This window comes from Dendropsophus ebraccatus, chromosome 6 (assembly GCF_027789765.1).
Source record: "Dendropsophus ebraccatus isolate aDenEbr1 chromosome 6, aDenEbr1.pat, whole genome shotgun sequence".
NCBI lineage: Eukaryota > Metazoa > Chordata > Amphibia > Anura > Hylidae > Dendropsophus > Dendropsophus ebraccatus.
In genome coordinates this window covers 55,870,662-55,895,146 of record NC_091459.1, presented here as the reverse complement: position 1 = coordinate 55,895,146, position 24,485 = coordinate 55,870,662, and the positions used below count along the sequence as shown (strand labels likewise).

The 24,485-nt window shown below is 43.6% G+C and overlaps 1 protein-coding gene across 6 annotated transcripts in view; it reads left to right on the top strand.

Annotated features, from left to right (window-relative positions):
• The window catches only part of REPS1 (RALBP1 associated Eps domain containing 1), a 71,903-nt gene that overhangs the window by 20,782 nt on the left and 26,636 nt on the right, over positions 1–24,485 (top strand). For 5 of the 6 annotated variants that reach the window (XM_069975025.1, XM_069975022.1, XM_069975021.1 and 2 more), the window contains exons 2-9: positions 1,558–1,681; positions 4,029–4,225; positions 6,363–6,516; positions 7,569–7,693; positions 16,012–16,174; positions 20,355–20,418; positions 20,539–20,693; positions 22,668–22,786. In XM_069975025.1, the coding sequence (XP_069831126.1) occupies positions 1,558–1,681; positions 4,029–4,225; positions 6,363–6,516; positions 7,569–7,693; positions 16,012–16,174; positions 20,355–20,418; positions 20,539–20,693; positions 22,668–22,786 (1,101 nt within the window). The remainder of the gene's footprint in view (positions 1–1,557; positions 1,682–4,028; positions 4,226–6,362; positions 6,517–7,568; positions 7,694–16,011; positions 16,175–20,354; positions 20,419–20,538; positions 20,694–22,667; positions 22,787–24,485) is intronic. The other variant, XM_069975023.1, reaches the window with a different exon arrangement.

Sequence of the window (24,485 nt, the reverse complement as noted above, 5' to 3'; positions counted from 1 at the left end):
TGCTTTAATTTTTGGGTGTGATCTTACAAGCGACGCCGAGGGAGAACCTGCCTGGTCGCTTCCTCAGCTGGTTTGTAAAAAGATATGTTTCATAACTAACAATGGCTGAATGGATGCGGTGTGACTCAGGGCAGGTATACATGACACAAGGGGCTGTATTAAAACTTTACAGACACATTGTAAATACTTTCACAGAAAACTTTAATCTTTGAGCTAAGTTTGTTTAGTATTTTTCACTCTTGGTAAATAAGGTTGTGTCTTCACATTTACAGTGATGTTGCTTTGCTTTGTTTCCATAATTAGAGCCTAATTAAAGGAGTTTATTTATTTTTAATTTGTCAGCAGGCAGGGGGGAACATAGTAAACACTCAATACTTACCTCTCCTTGTGCCCCCGAAGCACCACATCACAGGCTCCGGGACCCCTGCTGGAAGACATTTTCCCCTCGAGTGACAATGTCGTCGCCACTCGGGGTAAATAGTCGCCCGGCTGCTCGCTCAGCCAATCAGTGACTGCAGTGGTGTCTTGCCCCAGTCACAGACTGGCTGAGCGGACAGTCCATCAGCCAAGTCGTAATGATCCAGTGGAGAGAGATCCCTGAACCCAGCATGGGTCCCGGAGCGGCAAGTCAGTGCTGCAGAGGCAAAGGGAGAGGTAAGTAATTGTTTATTATATTTGCTTCTGCCGGTTGACAAGTTTCAAAAATTGCTTGATGACTCCTTTAATTATATCCACCCTGCAAACGTGTCTCTAAAGTGATTGTTTTGGCTTTGCCATGTGGTTAGCATTACCAGTAGAGATAAGTGTAACTGGAGCATGTTCGAGTCCAATCACTTGGTATTGGATTACCGGTGGCTGAAGAAGTTGGATGCAGCCCTAGGGATGGATGTTTTTCAGGACTCCCTAGAGCCACATCCAACTTCTTTAGCCACTGGTAATCAGATATCACATGATTAAAATCGAATATGCTCTGGTTACACTCATCTCTAATTACCAGGCTTAATCTGTTTGTTTATAGCAAGAAAAACACCTGCGATTAAAGGGAACCGATCAGCACGATCGCTCCCTGCTGCACAGTATAGAGCTACTGTGCAGCTCCCTGAGGCTACCAGCCGTGTGTGCGCTACAGCAGGGGAAAAAGTAGTTTTATTCCGCTTTGTGAGGACAGGAGAGGGGTGGCAACCAGTCATCTGGTCTCTCTGCTTGTCAGTCATTGGAGGCATTGAATGTGCTACAAAAACAATTCACTGGATTTTGGAGCAAAATATGCCTCTAGGTGTGAGAACATTAGGTTCAAATCCAACAAAATGGGACCTACAGAAGGGTAAAGATCCAAAGAGTCACCTGGATGGTTAAGGCGGTTTATAAGGATAATTGCTTTCACCACCTCTGCTTTTTTGTATGGCATTATAACTCAGCACTTTTAATGTAAAAATATTATCCCAGAATACCCCTTTAAAGTAGTGTAAGGGTGCAATGTTGTCCTCAACTATATATCCTATGAGGTCATGTATACTTGCTTCCTATTTACAGACACCTTTCCAACCATTTTTTTAGATCATGGAGCTTTGTGGAGCAACCAGACTTGGCTACTTTGGAAGAAGCCAGTTCTACATTGCGTTGAAGCTCGTAGCTGTCGCACAGTCTGGCTTACCATTACGAGTTGAGAGCCTAAACACTGGTGAGTGACTCAAGCTACAGTGCTTCCTGGTATCTGACACAACTGGTTTACATAGAATATGTAGATGGCATTTTAATTTACTTTTATGACAATCATTTTAGAGTAAAGATAAAGTTACTGGCAGTCATGGCTTTATTTTGCCAGGTAGTGGACTTTAAAGTGGATCTGTCAGATGCCATTCACGTTCCAAACTGCTGACTCTGTTAGATAGCTCTTAGGCTACATTCACTTGTTCTGTAAGTTTGTCTATAACTGCGGATCTACAATTATGGACAGATTTAGGGCCCATTGATTTTACTTGGGCAGTTCACACTGTCATTAATCTGCAAGAATTACTGAAAATCCCTAGTACGGACTGTAATTGCAGTATGGATTCTCTCCATAGAAGTCAATGGGAGCATCCATAATTTTTACTGAAGAAACGTTCACACCCATAAAACATACAGATGAGTTATCATTTTAAGCCATTCCCACTTAAAGAAGCAGTCCGTTTTTTTTTTTTTTTTTTTTTTTTTTAATTCAGAAGAGCTGTGATGTCACCACCAGTGGGATCCGAGTGGCACTGTAGGACCGGAACAAAATAGTGACATGTCAGGAGTTTGCATTGGTGGGGGTCTGGGTGCCGAGACCCCCGCCAATAGCTAAAGCAAAGGGGCAGAAGTGCCTAGCAGCTCGCACACTGCCCCTTCGTCTCCGCTCTCATTGGTAAAGTAGCAGTAGAATGAATTACAATGTCTACTGCTATGGATCTTGGAACTTCCAGTAAATGGGATTGCTGGAAGTTTCATAGGCTCCATTATAATTCCATCCAGTTAACCAGTAAAAGCAGAGATGACGGGGCAGAGCGTGCACTGCAAAGCTCTTCTGCCCCTTTGTTCAAGCGATCAGCGAACCCCTCCCAATACAAACCTTTGACATATCAGAAGTTCTTTTAAATGATAGGTACACTTTAAAATGACTCTGAATCCACCAACTAAACCGCTAGTACCATCTGTTTGATGAGAGTAAATCCTTACCGGTCACGTCCTTTAAAATGTGCCTGGTGCCTTGGTTACAGCATGAAACAATATTTGAATCTGCAGTGCTGTGTCATACTGGTGTGGCCTAGAGTGTCTGTGCCCTAGGTCTGCGATACCTCTCCTTTCTTCCTCCCCACCCTCCTCATTATAAGGTACACCCCCAGACAGGAATTCTATTCATCAATTGTCTAAACAGTGCGCATGTGGTATCAAAGACACTAGGCACATTTTAAAAGTCATGACCGCTAAGGATTTACTCTCATCAAACAGATGGTACTAGCGGGTTGGTGGATTTAGAGTCACTTTAAAGGAGAAGTCTGGCAGATTATAAAAGCTGGTGGGAGCAGGGGGAAATTAATTACAAGTACAGTGGTACCTTGGTTTAAGAGTAACTTTGATTAAGAGCGTTTTGCAAGAAGAGCTCACAGTTTTTCAAAATTGTAACTTGGTATAAGAGCATTGCTTTGGTTTAAGAGCTGGGGGAGGGACATGGCCTGCACAGGGTGGTCTACAGCCCTGTACTCTGACCCAGGGAGTCTCCCTCACCTTCCAAATCATAGCAGATCCACTTCAGGCTGGGGATTACATCAGGGGACAGGACTGTAGAGGTAATTCTAGCCTAGGTAATTCTACGCTACTTTATGGGGATCTGCAGCTCCATCCTGTATCTACAAACTGCTGTAATTTCAGGTGCACTTTATGCTCTTACTATACATTATACTCCACATACTGATTGCTATACTGTACAGTAACTTATAATATAACATACTCTGCTGTTTCTAAATGTTTGTTTCATTTGTTTTTACATGTTCAAAATAAAAAAAAAATGATTTGGGGTGTGTGGAACCAATTGCCTGCATTTACATGATTTCTTATGGAAAAAGAGTGGATTTGGATTACAAGCACAGTCCTGGAAAGAATTATGCTCGTAATCCAAGGCACCATTGTACTAATTTAAACCCTCCCCCCATGCCTGTGGTGAGTGACAGGACCACCGCGGGACGCCTGCCGAGATCTCCGCAGCTGACAAGTGACTGGCTGGCTGACGGAACAGACTTTTCCCCCAAATTGTGACTACATCACAACTCGAGAGAAAATGCCTCCAGGCGGTGGTCCTGCGGTTGGTCCTGCCGCTCTCCGTGGGCACAAGGAGTGGTAAGTTAGTACTCCACCGTCATCAAAAAGAAAACAAATTTACATTCCTGTGCCAAACTCAAAAACCATTGTATACACACCTGCACAGAACTCTGAATATGCAGTCAAAACTGCCACAGTGGATAAGGAATATCCATAATTAAAAATAAGAATAACCTCAACTTTTTTTCCAGTTAAGGATCTGCCTCTGCCAAGATTTTTGGCATCAAAGAATGAGCAAGATTCAAGACATTCAGTTGCCCACAGTTCAGATGGCGATAACTCCTCTGCTTACTCGGGAGTTATTCCACCACCTCCTGGCAGAACACAAGTCAAGAAAAGCTCAGTTAGTCATGATGTTATTCAGCCACGTGTTCCGACAGAGCAGCAGGTATCAATTGTTAATGTTTTAATCCTAATGTTTAAAACAACTTTGTACATTTTTGGAAGTTTTGATCTCTATAAAAAGATGAGCTTCACAGACTCTCTATAGAGTCAGTTTCCTAACAGTGAAGAGAGAGGCACAGAGAGAACTGCTCAGCTAAGCACTTCTCCCTGCTTGTTCTAGTAATCAGTGGTGATCTCAGAACTTGGACTTCAACCAATCAAAACTTCTGAAATGCCTTTTTTTTTTTTTTTTAAAGGAAATTTGTCGGTAAGTTTATGTTGTCTTATCTGTGGGCAGCATAAACTAGTGACGGAGCAATGTATTGGTCATATCATGTAAACATGCCTGGGATAAACACATATCCCAAGAAAGGACATATTAAACGGGCAGACTAGATGGCTTTTTCTGCCAACAATCTTCTGTGTTTCTGTCATTCTTAGCAGTTCTGCTATCAAGGAGGATGAGCACTGTGCAGCTCACTCTGCCTATTAGTCACTGATTGACAGGTGTCAGCCTTTACACAGGGTAAAAGAGTCAACTACACCTTATACTGGGGAAGTTGTCATCTGCAGTTCAGGTTCCAAAATGCTGACACTGTGAGATAGCTGTTAGGCTAAGGAGACATGTTACCTTTCATATATCTGTGCTACCACAGATAATGCTTTTATTCCCCAGTGCAAAGTGTCAGACTGCGGGGGAAACTGTACTTATATGCGCTGCGCTGTAGTAACAGCACCGCGCGGCTGATTCATTACAGCGCGGCGCTTATGAATACAGTCTCCCCTGCTCCCAGCATCTAATTACAGATGCTGTCCGGGCGCCGGGGGACTCCGGTACATGCATTCCACGTCCGTGATCCATCAGGATAACTGAACGTGGGAATGCAGCCTTAGTCTTTCCAAAGCTCCTGAAGTGCTGATGGCTAGAATGCCTCTTTGCTCCCCCTCCCATCCATATCTTAGCTGACAATCAAACAGGGATAGTGCTGGGAAGGGGGGATTGAGGAGGCATTACAGTCAGCATTATTTAAGAGGCATGGGAGCGCCTCTGAATAAGAGAATAAAAGCATTTTTACACATTATAGAAGCACAGAGTGATACATGAGAAGTACCTTGTGTCTCCTTTCTCTACCAGCAGCGTCAGCAGTTTTGAACCCAAATGTCAACTGAAATTTTACTTTAAGATGAGTGTCCTATCCAAAGTACCTTGCCGCATTCTCCAAGTAATTGATATAATAAAACCTCCATACCCAACTTGCTTTAGAGACAGCCCTGTACAGTCAGTGCAAGGCCTTTGATTACAAGTTGTGCTGTTTGTTTTCCCTTTAAAGTGATATTATCACCCCCTTTCCATAAATGGAGTTCTCAGCACCATTCTTAAGCTTATATTCTGGACATTTCATTTCATATCTTACCTTATAAAGGATTTCTTGGAAGAAATTCTCCTTATGGTAAAATATGAAATATTCAGAAACACTCCTTGTATGGAAAGGGGGTGACAATGTGACTTTAAATACTTTGTTGGTTAAGTCACTGTACTGGTGTGTTGAATTCCATGGCACAGAGGTCTTTTCCTTGTGAATTTGCACACACTTAGGGCCTTATTTTAGGGACACTAATTAGCTAATTTTACCACCAGAGTTGCCCTTTAAAATCACCGTCCACCGCACGCGTATCACTACATGTAATAGTTCTACACGGTTGACGGTTGATGACTGCAAAGAAAATTATAAACTTAATACATTACATTTCAATGTTCACCCTTCTCTTTGCTTCTGCCCGCAGCCTCTAGTGGAACAGAGCTGGCCTATCGAGGGACGGGACTGCCGCAGCCAATGATTGGCTGAGCAGCCTGTCGCTTTAGAGTCTGGCTCTGAAGTTCCACTGGAGGCTGCGAGCAGAAGTGAACATTGTGAATCGTGGGCTGCACGGACATCGCTAATGAGATGTATACAGCCTGTGCTGCGCGATAATAGAGCTGTGTAATAGGCTCGGTAAACAAGCTCTGATCTAGCAGATCAGCGCTCATAGTGAACGAGCTGTGTAATGCGGCCCTTACCCTATGTTCCTATGCTCCTGTGTTTGGTGTTGACCCACTATCTCAGCAGTAAGAATGTTTATTTCCTCCTTTCTTCACCAAGGAGTCCACATCACCTGTAGTATCCCCTCAGCAGTCTCCACCATCTTCTCCACATTCTTGGAGGAAGCACAGCCGACATGGTAGCGGAGGAAACAGTGAGCGGGCTGTAACAGGGTCCGGTCCATTTTGGACACCTTACAATGAAACACAAACAGGTATGGTTATAAACTGCTTTTTTTCTGTAAGGACGGATAAGCATAAAAAAAAAAAACACAAAAAACTAAATGAGCAGATAACTGTGATCATTATCCAGTAAAAATGGTGGTTTCCGTTCTATAAGAAAACCACTATGTGTTGCTGCATATTGCGATATGCAGAGTGACTGAGTGAATCTTCTATCTGTTCACATGACGGGCGTTTCTATATTAAATTTTGGCATGTGTTTTTGTAGCAATAATAAGGGTGTTTTTTTTAGAAAATAGGGGTATTTCCATGTCTTAAAGTAAATACCATTATTGGTGGGTTTGCAACCTTCGGGACTTTCGTTTATAATGAGGATATAATGGCTTCAGCCCTTCAATCCTCCCTTGCATCGCTGTGGGCTGGCGGTGGTGATTGCTCCTCTACAGGGAAAACTTGGAAGTGTTACATCAGAGAATCTTCCATCTTTGGAAATGGTGGCCGTCCTAGAAGTCTGACCTCCCCAGATCATACATAAATGGCATATCCTGGCGAAATGCCATCATGATATACTCCTTTAAGTAATGGTTGTACTTTTTTAGGTTTTAAGTTATAATTGAATGTTAAAGAGGTTTTCCAACTTAACTTGGCTTATCTGTTGCCCGTAGGATAGGGGACACGTATGACATTGTGGAGGGTCCAACCTCTGTGTTCCCTGGGGAATCTCTAGATCAGTGCATCAGCTCTTTTATGTACTTTGCTCTCTCCAGCAGCTCCATAGAAACGCATGTTATCCAGTGTCTCCGTTCATAACAAAGGAGTTGGGTGTAGATCTAGAGATCCTGGGGGAAAGGAAGACAGACACTCCCCCCTCCATAATCTCTTTCAAGTACGTTTAAATCATATGGGGTTGTTTGGAAAATTAGCTTTATACTAGAGAAAGTGACCGGAATAAAGTTGTTGAGACTGCTTGCTGGTACTAGTTCACTTGATTTTAGAGCTTATGGAGGATGTCAAGATATCTTCCAAGTGTTGAAATGAAATCTTTGTTGCCTTTTATATATTCATTTTTTGGATTTCTGTACAGGTGGTTCATCAGGGGAAGGAACATGGCCAGCACACTCTCCGCTTCCACATCAGGAAAATTGGGTCAGTTTTGCAGATACTCCACCAAGCAGTGCTATTTTAGCCATGCATCCCGCCTCTGTCCAGGTGTGACATTTTATCAGTTGCATATTCATTTGCTTTGTTTGATTTGCTGCACTGGAATGGCTTTATTTTCCATCTTTCTTTTTTTTTTCTTTCTTGTTTGTGTTATGTTTTCTATTTTGAGTGCATGCTATTTTTGTCCCGACACTACAAATTAACTTTTTATTATTTTTATTTTTTGTATTTGTTTACCCCTTAAAAGGGTTATTCTCTCTTGGCCAATCAGAACTCATGTCACTGCAGCGCTTGCACTCACCACCTTGTATTGTGGGTCAGCAGCTGTCCTCTCGGGTACCTTGAGTGCTGCCCTGATGTCGCCCTTACTGGGGCCAGTTTGTGCACTCCCAAATAATGATTATTATAGTAGCATTGGGACTAGTGAAAGCAACCGTGCACATCATCCGCTATCTCAGTCAAGGAAATCATCACAACAATGATAAGCTATGTTATGTTGACCCCCTTAGTTTCCCTAGAGTGAAAGCAGCGGCAAGCAAATACGGTGCCTGACAGATATTCAGCTTTTCCACACTCCCCTGACACCAGCTTAACCCCAAAAATGAGAGAAATGCCAAACTGGAAGCTGCAGCACATGTTCGAAAATGTGCATTCTCGAGTCCCTTCTGTCTAGACATTGAGAGCCGTCACTGCACATGCGTAGCCCGTAGCGATAAACAAAGTCAGATTCAAAAATGCTTTCTTTGACAATATGGTACAAAAATAATGAAAGCCTATTGAGAATATGTTAATTTTAGACATGAACAATGAGTGGGCCAATTTTCACTTCTGCATTTTTGTTTTCTCCTCCTCTACCTTTCGTAATCGGTAACGCCAAAAATTTTCTGCAGCACTCCTCAAATGTTTAAAGGGGTTATCCAGCGCTACAGAAACATGGCCACTTTTCCCCTACTCTTGTCTCCAGTTCAGGTGCGGTGGAACTGCGTTTCAAAACCCCTCCCAGTCTGGAGACAAGAGAGGGGAAAAAGTGGCTATGTTTTGTAGCGCTGGATAACCCCTTTAAATGCTGTTGTCAGAATTGACATTGCATTCAAACAGTTGAAATAGCCAGCAATAGAGATTTCTCTAAGCCGTTCACTCGCCACAGCCCTTGGCTGCTAATAGCAGCCGGGAACTGCTGGTTATAGAGGGGGTCTAACTACCAAACCCTCTCTATACCTAATTCATGAGTGCATGGATGTACATTCACGTGATTTTTGGAAATTTGGGCTACTTTGGCAAAAAGTTTTTTTCAAATTAAGGTTTCAGAAAGGCATATAGACTTGACTCTTGGAGCTCTGTTTTTTTGCAGAGCGAGCTGTAGTTTTTATTTGTATCATTTTGGGGGTACATAGTAATCTTGATCACTAGTTAATCCATCTGATTTGGGAGGTGGGGCTACAAAAAGTGGTTTTTGTTTTTTTTTCTTTTTTCTCAGCATTGTGTTAGACACTAGAGATGAGTTAACCTCTAGCCCGCTCCGTTTTTCAGAGCGAGCAGCATTTAATTACCGGTGACTGAAGATGTTGGCTGGAGCCCTAAGGCTGCCTGGTAAATATGGATGCAGCCTATGACTATATCCATATTTTCCAGGACTCCCTAGGGTGTCATCCATCATCTTCAGTCACCGGTAATAAAGTGCTGCACGCTCTGGTTCGGATGGTCTCTGTTGGCTACATAACATTCTATTTTAATAGTTCAGACATTATTTGTTCATGACACCAATGCCATTATTTACCTATTGCCACACACTACTTTCATGTTACCAGAGCAGTTTAACCCCTTAACGACATAGGGCGTAAACTTACGCCCTCGCGCCCTGGTACTTGGCGCATCAGGGCGTAAATTTACGCCCGATGTTTCCCCGATCGCTGCGTGTTCGCACACAGCGATCGGGGAAGATGGCCTGCTATAAATCATAGGAGGCCATCTTAGCTTCACGGCACGGGGGGTGGTTAACACCCCCCGTGCTTACGATCGCCGCTATAGGCTGATCAATTCAGATCAGCCAATAGCGGCGATCGGAACCTTTCCGGGTCATCGGTGACCCGATGACCCGGAAAAAAATGGCGGTCGGTGCTGTCAGAGGACGGCACCGACCGCCATTACTGTAAAAAGTAATGGTGGTCACCGTGCCACCGGCCCGATCGCCGTGAACGGCTGTCCGGTACCGGCCGGCCGTTCACGGCGATCGGGCCGGTGGCACGGCGATCAGAGTCCCACAAAATAGTAAATACCTGCCCTGGACCCCTCAGCTAGGTAGCCGAGGGGTCCAGAGCAGGTATTTGTACATTACTCACCTGTCCCGGGCTCCTGATTGGCGTCTTCCGGGTTCGCGGCGTCCTCGTGTTCGTTCGGGTCTTCGGCTTCCTCCGTGACGTCACGTTCGGCTTCTCTCTGCTATTTTCGGCTCCAGCGTCGTCTTTTTCCGTATTTTGCGCTCTGCTGCCCTCTAGCGGCTGATATGTGTAATACACTTATCAGCAGCTACAGGGATGTTCAGAATGTAGAAAGTTTTTTTTTTCTTCACATTTTTTTTTTCTCTATTTTCCGCACCCTATCGCCGCTGAGTGTTGATCAGCATCGCACGAAAGTGCGCTGCTAATCAGCAACTCCTCCTTTTTGGCGTAGGGTGTTTTTTTTCTATATTCTACTGCTTATAAGTGCGGCATTTATCAGCAACTCCTTTGTTGGCGTAGGTTTTTTTTTTTCATACTTACTGTAAAAAAACACGTAAAAAACACTACATTACACCACACTACATTGAATAAAGTTTGACACTACACCACTACATACCCCATATACCAATCCCTGTATAAAGATGGCCCCCAGGGTGTTTTCGGTGTCAGAGGGATACATTATTATTGCCTCCGACACCGAAACAGCTAGTGAGGATGAATGGGGGGGATCCTTCTTTCCTCCATTCATCCTCATCATCCTTATCATCCAGTGACGTGTCTGGGGGTAGCGTAGCGTATGCTGCCCCCCAGACACGTCTTTTCCGCCAGTACCGTCCCAATAAGAGATCACGGTATGGTGTGAAATTCTACAAACTCTGTGAGCGTACCTCTGGGTACTCTTACAGATTTAGGGTATGTGCACACTGCGGAATGGCAAAGGATAACCCTTCGTGCATTCCGCAGCTGGCACCCGCCGGCGGACTGATGCGGGCGCATGTCTCTACCAGTGTCATAGACTCCATTCTATGCACGGGCGGAATCCGTCGTCCATCCAAAGAATGAACACGTTGGACGGAGAGCGGAATCTGCCAGTGCATAGAATGGAGTCTATGACACGTGTGGAGACGTGCGCCTGCATCACTCCGCCGGTGGGTGCCAGCTGTGGAATGCACGAAGGGTTATCTGTCGCGATTCCGCAGTGTGCACGTACCCTTAGAGTGTATGTAGGAAGGGACACCCGAATCCAGCCCCCAGATGCCCCCTCCCCCCCCCCATCCTCGGAACAAGTGGGAAGATCGTCCGGGAACTGATCTTCCCACTGCTGGATAAAGGTTACCACCTGTACGGGGATATCTTTTATACCAGCACCCCCTCTTCCGGTCCCTCGCTGCCCGAGCTACTGTAGCTTGCGGCACGATCCGTAAATATCAGAAGTAGTAATAGCGCCCTAATATTTAGCAGCCTTGGAGCGGACCTAGCGCTTCTGGATATGAGGGACCCCGTATCGCACCAGGGCAACATTTTCCAGGTGATGTCCCGCACACAGGAGAACGGGAGACCCCAGAAGAAGTGCAGAGTGTGGTGTAACAGGGGGATCAGGAAGGACACCATTTTCCAGTGTGACACCTGTCCTGATCACCCCGGCCTCTGCATACTGGATCGCTTCAAGGCGCACCACACGTCATCGGGGTTCTACATTATCTAAATTCTGTCCCTTATTCTTATTTCAGGGGTCACGTTGATCCGGGGATTATTCTGATCGCCAATATGGAGTCGGGAAGGAATTTTTCCCCTGTGATGAGGCTACTGTCGTCTGCCTCACGAGGGGTTTTTGCCTTCCTCTGTATCAACACAGGTTGAGTTTGATGGACACCTGTCATTTCCAACCTTATAAACTAACAATTGGCCTAATACCCCCAAATAAATTAGAATTGTCCCTTTTCCCCAGCTAAGTAGGTATGGCCGCCATTCCCATTAGAGGAGGCCATGATGCAATTACAAAGCCTCTGTGCTGCCAGGACAGTAGAAACCCCCCACAAGTGACCCCATTCTGGAAACTACACCCCATAAGGAATCTTAACAAGGGGGGCAGCGGGGATATGGCCCCCTGGTGACGGCCACATTTGGGACTAGAAAATGAAAAAAAAATTATTTTTTATTTTCTCGGCACATGTTCTACGTAAGTGCCCGTCACCAGTGGGGTCCATATGCTCACTGCACCCCTTGTTAGATTCCTTATGGGGTGTAGTTTCCAGAATGGGGTCAATTGTCGGGGGTTTCTACTGTCCTGGCAGCACAGGAGCTTTGTAATTGCGACATGGCCTCCATCCTCCGGTCCAGCCTCTAAATGGCGCTCTGTCCCTTTGGTGACTTGCCCTGTGCCCATATGGCACATTATGCCCACATGTGGGGTATTTTCGTACTCAGGGGAAACTACCCTACACGTTGTGTTCATTTTCTTTTTTAACCCCTTGTGGAAATGGAAAAAAATCAAGGCTAGACCAACATTTAGTGTAATTTTTGTAAAATTTTTACTCTAAATCATTAATCTTGTCATGATTTTTTCATTTTCACAAGGGGTTAAAAGATAAAAAAAAAACATTTAATGTGTAGCGCAATTTCCCCTGAGTACGGAAATACCCCACATGTGTACATAAAGCGCCATGCGGGTGCAGGGTAAGCTTCCGAAGGGACGGAGCGCCATTTGATTTTTGAAGGCTGGATTTGGATGGAATGGATTTCGAGGGGCCATGTTGCATTCAAAAGGCCCCTGTGTTGCCAAGACAGTTGAAACCCCCCACAAGTGACCCCATTATGGAAACTGCACCCCTCAAGGAATGTAACAAGGGGTGTAGTCAGCATATGGACCCCACTGGTGACGGGCACAAATGTGGAACAATGTGGCGTGAAAATGAAATATTAAATTTTTTACACTATAATGTTGGTTTAGCCTTGAATTTATCATTTTCACAAGGGGTTAAAAGAGGGAAAAAAAACTATGTGTAGAGCAATTTCCCCCGAGTCCGTAAATACCCCACATGTGGACATAAAGCGCCATGTGGGCGCAGGGCAAGCCTCCGAAGGGAAGGAGCGCCATTTGGATTTTGGAGGTTGGATTTGGCTAGAATGGATGATGAACGCCATGTCGCATTTACAGAGCCCTCGTGCTGCCAAAACACTGGAAAACCCCCACAAGTGACCCCATTCTGGAAACTGCACCCCTCAGGGAATCTAACAAGGGGTGCAGTGAGGATATGGACACTTTGATGACAGGCACATTTTTGCCATGAAAGTGAAAAAATGAAATTTTTCCCTTACACGTCACATTGTTCCACATTTGTGCCCGTCACCAGTGGGGTCCATATGCTCACTGAACCCCTTGTTAGATTCCTTGAGGGGTGTAGTTTCCAGAATGGGGTCACTTGTGGGGGGTTTCCAGTGTCTTGGCAGCACGAGGGCTCTGTAAATGCGACATGGCCCTTGAAATCCTTTTCAGTGAAATTCAGCTTCCAAAAGCCAATTGGCGCTCCTTCCCTTTGGAGGCTCGTCCTGCGCCCCCTTGGCACTTTATCGCCACATGTGGGGTATTTCCGTACTCGGGAGAAACTGCGCTACACATTTTGTGTCTTTTTTTGCCTCTTATCCCTTTAAGAAAATGAAAAATTGAAGGCTAGAACAACGTTTTAGTGTAAAAAAATTTTTTTTCTTTTTTCACGCCATATTGTTCGGAAAATCTGTGAAGCACCTGTGGGGTCCAGATGCTCACCGCACCCCTTGTTACATTCCTTGAGGGGTGTAGTTTTCTAAATGGTGTCCCTTTAGGGGTGTTTTTTAGCTTTTGGCACCCCAGAGCCTCTGCCAACCTGAAGTGGTACAGTCAAAAATGACCAAATATAACGGAGGCGTTGAAATTCACTGGGCGCTCCTTTGTATCTGAGGCTTGTGGTTGCGTCAAATAGCGCAATAGGGTCACATATGGGGTATTTCTATAAACTGCAGAAACGGGACAATAATTATTGGGTGCATTTCTCTGGTAATTGGTTTATAATTATGAAAAATATTGGATTACAATAAAATCTCTGCACAGAAAATTTAAATTTTCAAATTCCTTACACACTTGGCTTTTATTTCTGTGACTCCCCTAAAGGGTTAAAACACTTTCTGGATGTGCTTTTGCAGAGTTTGGGGGGTGCAGTTTCTGAAATGGGGTGCTTTGTGGGGCTTTCTAACATACAGGCCCCTTAAATACACTTTAAACCTGAACAGGTCCCTAAAAATATCTGATTTTGAAATTTTACTGAAAATTTGGAAATTTGCTGCTAATGTTTTAAGCTTCCTATCGTCTAAAAAAAATGAAAGATAGTTTAATAAATGCCGCCAACATAAAGTAGACATGTTGCTAATGCTATTTAATATATAATTTATGTGGTATAACCACTTTCTGTATACGCAAAAAAGTTTCAAAGTTGGAAAAATGCATTTTTTCACATTTTTTCACATTATTTGTGGGTTTTTTTCATAAAGATTTGTTATGAGTATCGACTCCAATTTACCAGAAATGTAAAGTACAATATGTCACAAGAAAACAATCTCAGAATCAGCCGGATAGGTAAAAGCATCCCTAAGTTATTAATGAATAAAGTGACACTGGTCATATTCATAAAATTTGTCTCTGTCATTAAGGCCATTTCAGGCTCTGTCCTTAAGGGGTTAAAGCGTAACTGTCATATTTTTTTTTTATTGCAGAAATCAGTAGTATAAGCGATTTTAAGAAACTCTGTAATAGGTTTCATCAGCCAAAAAAGCCTCTTTCTGTACTCGAGAAGCAATCTCCCAGCCTCCCCCCCTGACTTATCTGTGCATTATCAGGCAAACACGTCTTCATTACAGAGAAGCCAGTGAAGACGGGCTCTACTCTCTCCATTGTAAGGGTACTATTACACCAACAGATCTGACGAAAGATTATCTGCCAAAGATTTGAAGCCAAACCCAGGAACGGACTATAAACAGAGAAGAGGTCATAAAGGAAAGACTGGATTTCTCCTCTTTTTAAATTCACTCCTGGGTTTGGCTTCAAATCTTTGGCAGAAAATCTGTCGTCAGATCTGTTGGTGTAATAGTACCCTCAGCCTATGAAGGGAGGAGGGGCCGAGGGAGATGAGGGAGCAGGAAGAGGTGACATGAAGGTCAGCTGTTTGTAGACTCTCTGGGCACCCAAACCGCAGGATTCTGGGGTCAGAAAGGTCAGTGCTTATATATGAACTTACTGAGAGAAGATTGCAGGGTGTTGTGCTGTGCAGGACTGCTCCGTGCTCAGTCACTCCTAACAGCCCCTCCCCCTCTCCATAGCCACATAATGGAGACAGAAATCCTGCTGCTTATGATGTGAGGAGGGAGGCTGGGAGATTGCTTTTTCAGTCCAGAAGGAAACTCTTTTAGTACATAAAACCTATTACAGAGTTTCTTAAAATAGCTTGTACTGTTGATATTTAATGTTTTCAGAAAAATGGCCCTGAAATGACAGTTACGCTTTAATGGGAATCCTTCAACTGCAGTGGCTTGGGTACGGCTCTGCCACCTATTCCAAGCAATTGTGTCAGATTTGAAAAAACTCTGTAAACTTTGTTGGGGCCGATCACAGCTTCCATTTTCCAAAAGCAGAATAAGGAGTGAAAGCTGTGCCACTGTTTATTTGTTCACAAGCATTCATGCCACCCTCTTCATCCTGCTTCTCATACCCCCCCCCCCCCCCCCGCTTGTCTATTATATGTAAACGCATGTAAATCTAATCATTATTGTTCTTAGTGTGCTTTTAGCCAGGAATCTCCTTTCTTTTAGAAATGTTTATCTGCTTCCGTTCTGCTCTCACAGGTGGCTGGGATTTAGGGATCTAGGATTTTATTTGTCCAAAGGCTTGGGCTCAGATTTATGCTGTGTGAAATAGAAACAGATGTAAATTGCCTGTGGCAGCCTATGACTGCCCTGCTCTTAGCTAAATTAAGCTGAGCTGTGATTGGTTGCCGTGGGCTATTTACACAGTTTGATACTCTGCCTATAACCTTTGTGATTTCTCCCATGTAGTAGGCCTATCTCCTCCCTCATTACAGTCTGAGTGATTAATTGGGAAGAATTAACTTGTAATTCCAGGACCAGACAACTGTACGCACTGTGGCTTCAGCTACCACCACAAAGGAAATCCGTAGACAATCTAGTAGTTATGACGATCCCTGGAAGATAACTGATGAGCAGAGGCAGTATTATATCAATCAGTTCAAGAACATCCAGCCTGACCTCAATGGATTCATCCCAGGTAAGGGCAGGAGTGACCACTTCTCATCTGCTAGATATCGAGTCACATATGTGTGGATTGCATTCATGAGCTTGCAAAAAATTCTTGTGCCTATTAAAGGGTACTGTGCTGAAATTTTATTATTTTTTATTTTAAATCAACTGGTACCAGATTTTTAATTTACTTCTAATTAAAAAAATCTCCAGTCTTCCAGTACCTATCCACTGCTGTTTGTCCTACAGGAAGTGGTATATTCTGTCCAGTCTGACAGTGTTCTCTGCTGCCACCTCTGCCCATCTCAGGAACTGTCCAGAGCAGCAGCAAATCCCTAACAAAACTTTCTGAGATCAGTTGATTTGCAAAAATATTTTTTGACTGAGTTGCCCTTTAACAGTTTCATGAATTAAAAAAAGTTACAGCTTCTGGAAGGGATTCTTAAAGGGGTTATCCAGCACTAAACACGGCCACTTTTCCCCCTACTCTCCAGTTCAGGTGCGGTTTGCAATTAAGTTCCATTTACTTCAATGGAACTGAGTTTCAAAACCCCACCCAAACTGGAGACAACAGTAGGGGGAAAGTGGCCATGGTTTTGTAGCGCTGGATAATCTCTTTAATTCCAGAAGGACAAAAACACTTTATTTTTCCCATGTTTTCATCCATTTCAGGCTAGATAAAGGTAGATTATTTACCACAATAATCCAGAAAAATATAGCCATTTAAACTAAAATAATAATCAAACCATCCAGTTGTCTATTGTCAAGTTAAAGGGATGCTCTAGCATTTGTTTTCTTTTAAATCAACTGGTTTTAAAAAATATATAGATTTGTGATCTACTTCTATTTAAAAATATCCCAGCTTCCTTTACGTATGTATGTCCGTCCAGCAGGAAGTGGTGTATTCTTTCCAGCCTGACACAGTGCTTTCTGCTGTCACCTCTGTGTATGTCAGGTACAGTCCAGAGCCGTAGTAAACCCCATAGAAAATCTCTGCAATGGACAGTTCCTGACATGGACAAGGGTGGCAGCAGAGAACACTGTCACAGACTGAAAAAAGAATATATCGTTTCCTGCAGGACATACAGCAGCAAATAAGTACGACTGGAGATTTTAAAATAAAAGTAAATTACAAAACTACATAACTTATTGATGCCAGTTCATTTGAAAGAAACTGGAGTACCTCATTACCCACTAAGTAGCCTTCCATTAAAGCGACTCTGTACCCACAATCTGACCCCCCCCCCCAAACCACTTGTACCTTCGGATAGCTGCTTTTAATCCAAGATCCGTCCTGCTGTCCGTTCGGCAGGTAATGCAGTTATTGTCCTAAAAAAATACTTTTAAACTTGAAGCCCAGTGCCAAACGGGAGTATCTGTGCCCTAACTTTGCACAACCTCTCTCTCCCTCCTCCCCTCCCTCTTCATCATTAGGAATGCTCCAGGCAGATTGCCTCCTTTTCCCCACCTGTGGCAGCCCGGCACATGGGCTGGATCGTTTCAGTGGCATTCCTAATGATGAAGAGGGTGGGGAGGAGGGATGGGAAGGGTGGTGCAAAGTTAGGGCACAGATACTCCAGTTTGGCATGGCCTTCAAATTTAAAAGTATTTTTTTAGGACAATAACTGCATCACCTGCCGAACAAACCACAGGACAGATCTTGGATTAAAAGCAGCTATCCAAAGGTACAAGTGGTTTGGGGGGGTCAGATTGTGGGTACAGATTCACTTTAAGTTTACATCTGAAACTCTCTTGGCTGGCGGGAAATAATCAGTACTCATGCATGGTAGGGCCTGCAGCTTCCGAGGAAGATATGGGATGGCCCCCTCAGTAGCGCTTGAAGGTTGGAGATTTTTAAAAAGAAATAATTTAGAAATGTGCATAACTTTCTGATGCCAAGGAGTTCCCTTTTAAATGCCTGTAGTCCACAATAACTAGGAGATAAGGTATCATCTAAAAACGGATTTATAAACTTCACAATGCGTTAATCCATTTGCATCTCATCTAGATTTTAATATTGTGCAGCTTTGTTACTAATGAATGGATTTATTACCAGACAAACCCGACTTTCCACATACACAACCTTCTATCTGTCTAGCAGTGTGCAGAGGACGGCTCATTGTTTATCATATTAGAGTACGTCAGGCTACTTACCCAGCACATATGGTCGTCTTTTCTTCATGTGTCGCTGGAGAGGAGCAGAAAAACATCCCCCAGCCAGGGCTCCATTGTAATCTGTGGATTCCATGATAGTGACAGCAGAAACTCCACGTGTTGTGGGTTCATTGCAGATTGTAGTCCTGCTGTACATTAAAAGGGGTGAAATCCACTGCAGATCTGTGACAAATCCACATATAATTCACAGCTTGCTTAGTTTTCTTCACTGAAAATGTCTGCAGCGTGTGGATGAAAATTGTTAAATCAAATATGAAGATGTTTTGTTGAGGTGAGCGCAACTCAAGCTTGCTCAAATCGCTCTGCATTTCATTAGCGGTGGCTGAAAAAGTTGTATGCAGCCCTGGGGACTCCTGGAAAACATGTATACAGTCTATGGACTTCAGCCACCAGAAATCAAATACAGTGGTAACTTGGTTTAAAGGACAACTCCGCCGAATTTTTTTTTTAAGCTTATTTAACACACATTACAAAGTTATATAACTTTGTAATGTGGTTAAATACCCGGTCGGACCCCCGACCCCCCCCCCGCTCGGAAGTTAAAGAATGTATACATTACCTATTACGATCGTCACGGTCCTCTTCTCCCGGGCGGCATCTGGTGACGACGACGTCAGAGCCGGGGGGCGGTCCAGGTCTTCTTCCTCCTCGGCGTCTTTATAGAGAGTGAATGGGACGGAAAAGGCTGCTGGTGCACATGCGCACCAGCAGCCTTTTCATTGGCTGGAGTGCATCACATGGCTTCCAGCTTGCTCAGCCCTGATTGGCTGAGGTTGCTGGAAGACATGTGATGCGCTCCAGCCAATGAAAAGGCTGCCGGTGCGCAAGCGCACTGGCAGCCTTTTCCATCCCCAGGATTTGGAAGTCAGAGACATCGCTGGACGGCAGTGACGGTGAGGCGGACGGCGGGCGAATGGAGTGGCGATCGTCACCGGAGGGATGGTGAGTATGGTGTCTGTGTGTGTCTGTGTGTTTGTTTTTTTTTGGGGGGGGTCCCGCCGGAGTTGTCCTTCAAGAGTGTTTTGGAAGTAGAGCTCACAGTTTTTCAAAATTGTGACTTGGAATAAGAGCATTGCTTTGGTTTAAGAACTCCTTTAACTGGGTGTGAGGGCGAGTGGAGAAGGGATATGGTCTGCACTGGGTGGTCTACAGCACTGTATTCTGACCCAGGACGTCTCCCTTACCTTCCAAATCATAGCTGATCTACTTGAGGCTGGGGCTTGTATCAGGGACATTATTGTAGAGGTAATCTCTTCATAGCTGTAACCCCTCTCTCTCCGGACAGAGATTGCTTCTATACTGTGCCCACGTATGTCCTGCTCGTTCCTTCATACTCCCTGCAGGTTCTTCAGCCCTTGTGTTTCCCATCCTCTCCATTCCTGCTATAATGTGCCTGTACTTACACTCAGCTATACACACTCAGCTATACACACTGCAGCTATAATGTGCCTGCACTCACACTAAGCCATTCATACTGCTGTATATAAAGTTTCTATTCCTGTTCCATGCTGAACTCACTCCCCTTCCTTATTGCTGTCATGTGACCACACAGACATCTGACAACTGCCCTGCTTCTCTATTCTAGCCGGTTGTACTATGCTACTGCATTATGGGGATCTGCAGTTCCATCCTGTATCTACAGTACATATTGCTGCTTTTTTTTTTTTATTCTTATGCACTTACTATACATTATACACCACATGCTGATGCTATACTGGACATTATAATATGACACATTCAGGTGTTTCTCAATGTTTGTTTCAATTAAATACTTGTTTTACTTGTTCAGAATAAAAAATCATCATTTTTGGGGTGGGGAACCAATTGTCTGCATTTCAGTGATTTCTTGTGGGAAAATTTGCTTTGGTTTACAAGTGGATTTGGATTACAAGAGTGGTCCCGAAACGAATTATGCTGGTAATCCAAGGCACCACTGTACAGAGCGGCTGATGCATGCATGCTAGTTTTATAGTATTCTGTACACTTTCTTCAATATTTTTTTTTCTTTACTGACAAGCTTCTATTCTTCCTAGGATCCGCTGCAAAAGAATTCTTTACAAAATCTAAGCTTCCAATTCCAGAGCTTTCTCATATATGGTACGTATATGAGATTTTATGCTTAATTGCACCTGAATTAGTTCTTTTTATGTGGGCATAGCTATTCAGAGTTTGACTTTCTATGTGTAATTTGTGTGTCTTCATAATGTATCATTGTAGGGAGCTCTCGGATTTTGATAAGGATGGAGCATTGACATTGGATGAATTCTGTGCTGCTTTTCATCTCGTGGTGGCTCGAAAAAATGGATATGACTTGCCTGAAAAACTACCTGAAAGCTTAATGCCTAAACTCATAGACTTAGATGACTCTGCAGGTACATGGACTCTGTGTGAATGTATTAAGGCTCTGCTTATACCACATTTTGTATCCTTGGTGTTTTATTTTTTTCTTAATTTTAAAGATCTAAAAAAAGAGAATGCTAAAAGGACAATGTCTATCTATCTTCCTAAATAGAGAAAAAAAGGAGCATGCATAGTTTTCAGTTCAGTTGTTTTAATTGTATATTTGACCAAAGAAGAAATTATTACTTTTCAAAAGAATGCAAAAACCTAATGTGACCAGGCCCTGTCAGTGCTCATTGTTTAGTTTGAACTAGTCCAATGATCCGGAAGATTAATGCTAAGTTTACACGAGGGGATTATTGGCCCGATCGTACGATTAACGATTTCGAAGTAACTATTTTTTTTTTTATAACAAAATAGTTTTGCGATTGCGCGCCCGCAGCCCGGCCCGCCCCGCCCACAGAGAGAGCAAAAGACTTAGGCTAGGTTCACACTGCGTTTTCAGCATCCGTTTAACGCATCCGTTTTTTGCAAAAAACGCATGAAAAACGGATTGCAAAAAACGGATTCATTTGTGTGCATCCGTTTTTCCATTGACTTCCATTATAAAAAAAAACGGATCCGTTTTTTTTGGCGGACCAAAACGGACCAAAAAACGTTGCTGACCCTATTTTTCTGGACGTTAAAAAAAAACGGATCCGTTAAACGGATGCTGAAAACGCAGTGTGAACCTAGCCTTAGTAACTCCCCATATTCTGCTAAGTTGGGTCACTCATGCTCAGTTCTATCAGTCACATGATTTGTCCCATTAGTACTGGCAGTTGGTTTTCTTTTCACATGCAGCAAGCGGGATTGTGGGAAAGTGTCTGCACTGTTGCTTTGCAACAGCAGGGTCACAGTTCAGGCAAGAACAGCAGAACTGTGATGTAAGTTACTTTCCTAAAAACAGCACCTTATATGTATGTGGTGCACATCAGATTTTACCACCCCTTTAAGGTCGCCATACACTTTGGCTCAGAGTTATCAAAGGGTGTAAAATAGACACTGGTGCCCATAGCAGCCAATCACAGCTCAGCTTTCACTTTACCAAAGCTAAAAGCTGAGCTGTGATTGGTTGCTATGGACATTTTAAACCTGTGTCTATTTTACATTCTTTTGATAAATCTGGATATTTTATACATATGTTAGCAGAGCCCGCCATAAAATGTATGGGAGTCTCCTGAGACTCCATCGGCTCATGATGTTGATGGAGATAGGGATCAGTTGTGATGGAATTTTACTTTGTTCTTGGAGAGACAAGCCAGAGCTGTTAAGCTGTGGCTTACCCCTCCCCATAGGGAATTCAGGAGCATTCATTTGTACTGACCATCCCTGTGTGTGAGGAAGATGGGAGACATCCCAGTTTGGATGCCAGTTATTGAATGTGTCTCAGTGTATTTGACTGGTGAGCATCTATGAGCCATGCCTGCTCTAAATGGCACTTGTTGCTGCTTGTATTAGGGGATTTGTTTGATTTCCCTGCTATTATGACATCCCTGTTGCTAGTAGTATTAAAGGAGTAGTGCGGCGCTAAACATTTATTCACAAAATAACACACATTACAAAGTTATACAACTTTGTAATGTGTGTTATGTATGTGAATAGCCGCCTTCCCCCCCACCCATGCTAGACCCGGAAGTGTGGTGCATTATACTTACTCATTCGTGTCGAACCCTGGTCGTCCTCTTGTGACAACGTCGTCATCTTTGGGAGGCTGGCCGGACCGCTCCAGCCGTCCCTCATGCCGGTCCCCCTCTGGCGCGTCATCAGCTGCTCAGCCGCGATTGGCTGAGCATAACTGTGTTGTATAACTTTGTAATGTGTGTTATTTTGTGAATAAAGGTTTAGCGTCGCACTACCTCTTTAAGACCCTTCTACAGCTGGGCAGCCATGTGTGGTACTACCGCAGTATATCAGTGAAGAGCTAGGAATTCCTTTTGGAGGTTTAATGCTTTATTTTTTTTCAGCTGGAGATCAGTCTGCTGAGGTAGGATTTACAAGTTCTCCTGCTGATCCCCCTCCAAGTAAATCCCCCTCCATGCCATCTTTGAATCAGACATGGCCAGAGATGAACCAAAGTAGTGAGGTAAGAATAGTCATCATGATTGTTACACTCAAACTCCTTATACCACAAACTTACATCCCCTACAACAGACATGTCCCTGAACCTACAATGACTGATGAGCTGGAAGTTCTACCACCAGACGTTAATGGCAAAATGTCAAAGTGGTTTCCTTTATTTTAACTACCACATATTTTGTATTTACTTTTTTCCCGCCAGCATTATAGTAAATGTTAGGGTACAGCATTATAGTAAATGTTAGGGTATATTCAGAGATGGAAAATACAGTGGTCTCCCAACATACAGTCATACAGTATTGATCGGTTCTGAGCCCATAAGTCTTTTGAAAATTGATAATTTTCTTGCCTTCATTTTCAGTAAATCTTCACTTTATTCAATATGCAAACTAAAGGGATTTGTCAGCTGCAATTCATATTCCAAACTGCTCACAGATAGCTAGCAAAGTTCAGAGAGGAATCCAGGAAGTGATCAAATGCATAGGGAAGAAAAATGATACTGGGATGTAAGCTCCTTCACTAAAAACGTGTGGGGTACACATCTGATTACACCTTCTTTACTATTTGACACATTCCCAGTAAATTAGAATAGTATTATAGTCAAGTTATAATGTGCATGTACATTGTGTGGCCCACTCTGCACCACTGCCTGTGTTTTCAGAACATCCACTGACATCCCACTCATGTAGGAAACGCCAGCTCAGTACAGAGTCTGTGCTGACCGGCAATTTCTGGTGGGAGTGGGAGCCGAATGGCCGTATTTAAGGCAGTGTATAGGCACCATAAGGGTCACATATTGGGCAAATGGCACCACAGATTGTGAATTGACCATGGTGTGTGTGGACTTTAAAGCGACTCTGTACCCACAATCTGTCCCCCCCCCAAACCATTTGTACCGTCGGATAGCTGCTTTTAATCCAAGATCTGTCCTGGGGTCCGTTCGGCAGGGGATGCAGTTATTGTCATAAAAATAACTTTTAATCCAGCAGCGCTGTGTCTAACGGCCGGGGCTTACATTTGTATATGCATTAGGCTGGCACACCCTCTCTGTCCTTCCTTTCCACCCTCCTCAACATTTACTGCTGTTTGAGCTTTGCACAGGTGTATTAACGATCCAGCCCATGTTCATTATACAAACAGGTGGGGAATAGGGAGCAATCTGCCTGGAGCATTCCTAATGCTGAGGAGGGTGGGGAAGAGGGACAGAGAGGGTGTGCCAGCCTAATGCATATACAAATGTAAGCCCCGGCCGTTAAACACAGCGCTGCTGGATTAAGTTATTTTTATGACAATAACTGTATCCCCTGCTGAACGGACCCCAGGACAGATCTTGGATTAAAAGCAACTATCCGAAGGTACAAGTGGTTTGGAGGGGTCAGATTGTGGGTACAGAGTCGCTTTAAGTTTATAATAGTTTCGATTTACAGTTTAGAGAGAATACTGAAAGACGAGTGCTATTAACCACTTTGTAAAAATGCGAAGATTTTTTTATTTTATTTTATGTGATCAGCCATAACATTAAAACTACTGACTGGTAAAGTGAATAACATTTATTTCTCTGGATTTATTGGACACCAAGTGAACAGACAACAGGATAAGAACACCTTGAAAACAGCAGGTCTTTTTGGATGCTACCAGTATGCAGTGGTTAGTACCTACCAAAAGTGCATCTTTGTATACATCCGAGTGTAGTTAAGCTTTGTCAG